This window comes from Hirundo rustica, chromosome 12 (genome assembly GCF_015227805.2).
Source record: "Hirundo rustica isolate bHirRus1 chromosome 12, bHirRus1.pri.v3, whole genome shotgun sequence".
Classification (NCBI taxonomy): Eukaryota; Metazoa; Chordata; class Aves; order Passeriformes; family Hirundinidae; genus Hirundo; species Hirundo rustica.
The window spans coordinates 20,852,645-20,858,644 of record NC_053461.1 but is presented as its reverse complement, the minus strand read 5'-3'; the positions used below and the strand labels follow the sequence as shown (position 1 = coordinate 20,858,644).

Genomic DNA, 6,000 nt, shown 5'->3' with positions numbered 1-6,000 from the left:
TGCTACTGTGAATTTATCCATCTCCAAAACCATACAGGATTGCAAATGCATGCTTAGAGCCATAGTGATACAACCAGGGTCCTCTAGAGAACCACAACTCAGCATTCCTAGATACCAGCCTCAGTGGGAGACACTCAAGTCCATAGAAAGAAGGGTTTAATTCCCATTTCCCCCACTGCTTGCTTTCTCGCTCGAGAGGTCTGTGCACTACAGTGCAAGGCACCCCGCACCCCATCGGTCACAATGAGACCGCACTGAAAGGTCAAGAAAAAGAGCTCTGTCTATACAATAGAGCACCTGCCAGCATGATTATGTTAGTTTGCAAAAACAGAACGGCAGGTAAAATTAAGTTTTTCTGGATGGTGTTAGCAATTGTCATGCTTCCTGGGGGATTTAAAATGTCAATGCAAGAACTGACAGCTTCACACCCCAACTTGGACACTGAGCAGATAAAATGTGCTACTTCTCCCCACACCCAGTCTGCTGGCCTGCAGGACGCCGGGCTTGCTGCGACCAGCCATCCTGCTCTGGGAAGGAAGGGTCCCTTCCCGGCTAGGGAAGAGAATCTTGAGGTCAGCTCAGCCCGCCCGAGACCTCTTTGCCGGGAGAGGGAAATCTGTCAAGCTGTGCTTACTTGTGTGAGAAATACCAGCCCCACTGGGAAACGCAGCAAGGCTATATTATACCTCCCTTGAGAGGAAGGGGGCCATCCAATTTTGTTTTGGGTGTTAGTGCTGCTACCAGGCCGAAAACTATGTGCCTGCATTAACCTCGTTGAGCCAGATGCTGGATTATGGGAAAGGGCTGCAGACAGCCGCCTGCAGTCGCCTGAAACTGCTCTGAGCAAGCGTGGTTTGTATGCGAGGGACCGTGCCTGGCTCCTCTGCACCCAGATGCCGCTTCCAGCAGCAGGTGCTGTCGGCTCTGCAGGGATGCTCGCGGTTAGGGAAAGACGCCCGGGGCGGGGCGGGGGCCTCCCCGAGCCTCGTTGCCTGGAGGAGTCCTAGGCTGAGGCGGTCGTGTTCCTCGGGGAAATGGAGCGGGGGTGTGTGTGTGGGTGGGTGTGTGTGTGACCGAATGAATAGATTGAGGATGGAGGGAAGGAGGGGAATTATGGAGAGATGGGAAGAATGAGCAGGAGGAAAAGGCTGAAGAGAGAGAAAAGGATGAAAGGCGGGGGGCGGGGGGTGGGGGGGCTGGAGGCGATACGGAGGGAAGGGAGAAGACGGGAGAAGGGATGGAGAAGAGGGAGAAAGAGACCAAGTAGAGCGCAAAGGGGGACCGAGGGCGGTGGAAAGGGAGTGGGGACACACGAATGAGGGGCACGCGAAAAGGAGGCCGAAGGATCCCGCCGCGCCTTTAAATACTGGCGCGCTTGGGCATCCGTGCCGCATCCATGCCCTCCACTCCCCGCGGGACCCCCGGACTCGGCCCGCGGCAGGCGCTGCCTACACGCAGTCGGTCCTGCCCCTCCCGGTCCGGCCCCGCGCGCTACCGGCCGTGCGGGGCCCCGGCGCCGCCACCGCCCCCCGACGGGCCGCGCGCGGGGCAGGGCGGAGGCGCGCGGCGCTGACCGCCCCCGGCCGGCACCGCCACCCGCCCAGCCCGCGTCCGCGTCCGGCTGTCCCGCTGCGCTCCCGTGCCCCCGCAGGGGCTGTAGGGCCGGGCGCGGCCTCGAGGGCCGAGGGCGGCGGGCCCCCGGGGCCATGCGCTGAGCGCCGGGAGCAGCCGGCGAGCGAAGTTGGGGTGGAAGATGAACGACGCCGGTAAGTGCGCGGGCCCGCCGAGAAGGGTCTCTGCTTCTGGACATCTTTTCCCCTGGGTCGGAAAACGTCGGGCGGGCTTCCTTCCTCCGGCACCCTCCTTCCCTCGGGCCGGCACATCCCATCGACAGGACAGCACCCTCTGCCCGGGCACAGCTCCTCCGGGCCTCGCATCCCCCTTCTTCCCGGCATCCCTCCTTCGAGGCCGGCAGGTTTTGGGCCGTGCCTCTGGGGCTGCCACCTCTCCCCCGGGCACCCTCCGTCCAGGGCCGGCCCTCCTTTTCCCCGCGATCCAGCAGGTGCTCAATGGCTCCCCGAGGCTCTGTGCGCCCCATTGCTTGCCCAGCCGGTAAGGCATCAAGGGTGGGCGAGATTAGGTGTTCCGGAGACAACCAGGCTGGCAGACCGGCAAGGCTGCGCTCACTTAAGGGACACGGCTGTGCGCCCACTGCTCCCTCGGATACACTCAACCGTTCACGAAGTTCCTAGGGAATTTGCTGTGACTTTCCAAGAGTATATTTTTGGGGGAAGGTAATGTTTTTTTGCAGATTTTGATCTCTAAGGCAAACCCAAGCCCTTCCTCCTCCTTTCTGTTAACTTTTCAGATTTTTTCCTTGATGGAACCTGGGATGGAGAGAGACAGAATAAGGGCACAAGGCACTCAACAGTTAAAACATAAAAAGAAGCCGCTGGAAAATTGGTGTAAACTTTAAGCTGTTCACCAAGATTTTCTGATTTTTAGGGGTGAGGCATGTGTGTGAAAACCATAACAATACAGGAAACAATTATTGATAACTGAAGTTATTTAGAAAAAAATTAAAGCTGCTTCTAGAATTAAAGATGAAGAGTAACAGCTCTTTTTTGTTAGCCCTAAAATTTTCCTTTGTGTTTCCTTGTCCCAGGTGAATATTGCTGGGCACCTCCTGAAGCCCAGAGATTTTTACCACTAGATACCTTGCCCTACAATTGCTCTCTGCCGGGGAACTGTGAATCGCTGTTTGCCAAAGCATAGAAACAGAGGATTGGAAAAGCTCTTTTAGGTCCAACCCAGCGCTCCACTGCTGTATCAGTGTCTTATACCACTCCTCTGAGTTTAAAGCAAAAAGGTTCTCTTTCCTCTTGGAGTAGGGAGTGAGACACTTTCCTAAAATTTGGTGATATTTCCATTCTATTTTCTGATCCTGTTCTGGACTGGATTCTATCCATCCCAGGAGACAAAACTCACTTGAAAATGAAGCCAGACAAGAATAACTTTAGCAATGATGCTCCTACCTCTCTTTCTTCATCTTTGCATTATTCAAAACAGACCTGCTCTAATCCACTTCTGTTGTCAGTGGAACTGCAGGGTAAGGCATATCAGATGTATCCCTTTGTAAAGACTTTATTAGCAGTTTTTAATTTTTAGGAATGTAGGACTGATTGGGACTGTCTTCATTATCAAAAGCGGCACCCGTTGTTACTACTGCTTTTATTAATTCCTCCTATTATGCCCTAAACAAAAACTTTTCAGGTAGCTCTCCTGCTACTCCTGGTTTCCAGACCAGATTCAACACAATTTATTCTTGCGGTTACATTGTCCTTTTGCTTAAAAATAGTTCTTTTCCTCTTCTGGTGTTTACCTCCAGGTTGTATTTATAGAGTGCTCATATCCCTTCTCAGCCTTTGTTTTGCATGTTTGCACAATGCAAGGAATGTCTTCCCCCAAGAGTGCAAAGCAGAACTTCCTACTGAATCTGAAGGAGAGAGATATTTATTAATTGTTACAACTTGGGCACCAGCATTAGCTAACTTTGTATTATAGTAGGTAATGCAGAGCACCAGTAAGTAGAGTCATATGTGCAAGCATATATGGCAGCCTTGATCCCACAGCAGTTAAAATAATGATGGACAGAGAACAGGAAGGGAAATACGGACTATCCTTAGAGATGCTGAACTGATATGAAAAGAAAGATGAAACAATCCACCCAAGCCCACAGGAAATCTGTGGTAAGAGACAAGAGACCAGACCAGCCTCATATATAGGACCTTCTAGCCTCTACTAATTTTTTTGCCAGGTGCTGAAATTATGCTGCCCATAGGAAAAATGTACAGACATTAGACTTCAGATTGTTCAGAGATCTAAGCAGACTGTATATTCTTTCTGCTGCTACTGAAAGTAATATAGGAAAAGATGCTGTATGGACCTGTCAGAATTTTAACCATCTTCTTTGGCTCCTAGGAAGCAATATATGAAACAACAGGTTATCTGCTTCAGTATAAAGTTACTGTTGTGAAAACAGAGCCAAAGTGGTAACATCACAAACACTTAAAATTACATTAACAAGAAATACATGGTAGTATTTTAGAACCAAGATTGTCACGTACATGTGGTTTTTCATAGCTGAGCCCATCAGCAAGACTTATATGTTCCATCTGCTAGAGACAGTGAAAGCATAGGAGAATTTTTAGGATCGAGATGTTTTTGGTGTTGAAACATACCTCTTCCTGATTTTACTGCCTTTTGATTTTTTCCTCTTCTCCAACAGTGTTTCGCTGTGGGATATTACGCTGTTGTGTTATATTTACAGATGACTGCAGTAAAGCTATATAGTAACAGAAATTTGTAAGGTATTGATCTGATATCCCAGAGTCATAATGCATTGATCTAATTATAGAGGATGTATTCCTGTAACTGTACATAGCAGCATTTTAGTTCTGCAGAGTGGGATGTGCTTTGACAGCCCAGCTGTTAATATTGCAGGTATGACTTTCAAGATGATAAAATTCCCATGGGAATTGTTGGGACAGTTACCACTGACTATAAGTCTGCACACTGTGGAGCTCTCTTGCTATAAACAGAGTACCTTTGATCACAAGAACATATACTGATAAGAGAGGATAGATGTTTCTCAGATTTGCAGAGAACATGACGTTCCATTTTCATAAATATCTCGGGCATTTAGGGGCCTGCTGATTTTGACCAAGACTTCATATTTCAAGTTCCTGAAGTCCAAATTCTCAAAAGCATCTAATACCTGTTCAAGTTAAACCGGTACCTGAATCCCAGTTATAGGAAGACTTGCACTCCTACATTGTTTGAAAATTCTAGTCTCAATACCTTTTCCATTTCAAGTGACTCCCATGCAACTGCTTTCACTTCTTATGTAATTTTTGAAATCTCAGACTTTTCTCCAGTAGTGTGAAATAAGTGTATTGCTGTAAAACATGTATATGCTCTAAAACAAAGAGAACTATTTCTGCATCAAATATTGCACAATTAATGGTATGGAATAAACAACAATAAAAGGAATGTTTCAATGTAAGAAAAATAAATGCTGGAGATACAAGCTGGAGATAGAAGGAAGGCAGCATTACATGGAAATAAGGACTTAATTTTTTAAATGAACAGTTAATTACGGGATTAAAATACGGTGATACTAAGGTGAATAGTTCACCTTTTGCTGACTTTAGACCAAAACCTTGTAGAAAATCAGTTTTAATTCATTCTGATACAGCTATGTGAAATTATAAAGCTCCTGATCAGAGCTGAACAAGACTTTCTGATGTCCTTGTCTGCATATTCTCCCTCTGAGAATATCTGAAACCTCCTGTTTCTCAGACAGTTGACATCTGTGGATTCCAATCCCTTCTTCCTGGACAGAAGCAGTGGCAGACAAGACTTGGTTTCTACCAGGGTTCTGGGTTTGGTGCAGTCCCATCCTGCTGTTGCAATATTGTCCCTTCACCTGCCCTGTCACTTCCACCCAAAAGCTCTGCAAATCCCTGAACAATGCATTTCTGCCCTCTGTCCTCAGTGCTTTTCCCATTTTAACATATGTCTGAGTTGAAGTAATGCCAAAGGCATGAAGGAAACACAGGTCCACTAAAGTTCATTTGTGAGAAAAAGCTACTTTCAGCATCTTAAAAGGAGCCTGAACCAGACTGCAGCACCAATCAAGGCTCAAACCAGTATCTGCACTGTGGAGCTATGTACTTTCTTGAGCCACTAGCAAAGACCATGGCCCTGGGACATGCCTACATATATCCAGGCAAATGTGAAACCTCAGTGTTTAGTTAATTCTCGGTGGTGGTGTCTTGTAGGTATGGTGGTCCCTTATAAGCCTTAATTAAATTCTAGGCTAAATTTGAAAACATTTGAAAGTGCATAGTTGCAGTGTTTCTGGTAATACCGCACTACAAAGTGCATATCGTTTCAAAGAAACACTTGAACAGTGAAGGCTGCATGGGTTGATTGCTA

General features: G+C 47.6%; 1 protein-coding gene across 2 annotated transcripts in view; it reads left to right on the top strand.

Moving 5' to 3' along the window:
- Positions 1–1,634: 1,634 nt before the first annotated feature.
- FGD5 (FYVE, RhoGEF and PH domain containing 5) overlaps positions 1,635–6,000 on the top strand; it is a 78,957-nt gene continuing 74,591 nt past the window's right edge. For both annotated transcript variants that reach the window (XM_040076236.2, XM_040076235.2), the window contains exon 1: positions 1,635–1,766. In XM_040076236.2, coding sequence (XP_039932170.1) covers positions 1,754–1,766 — 13 coding nt within the window. In that variant the 5' untranslated portion in view covers positions 1,635–1,753. The remainder of the gene's footprint in view (positions 1,767–6,000) is intronic.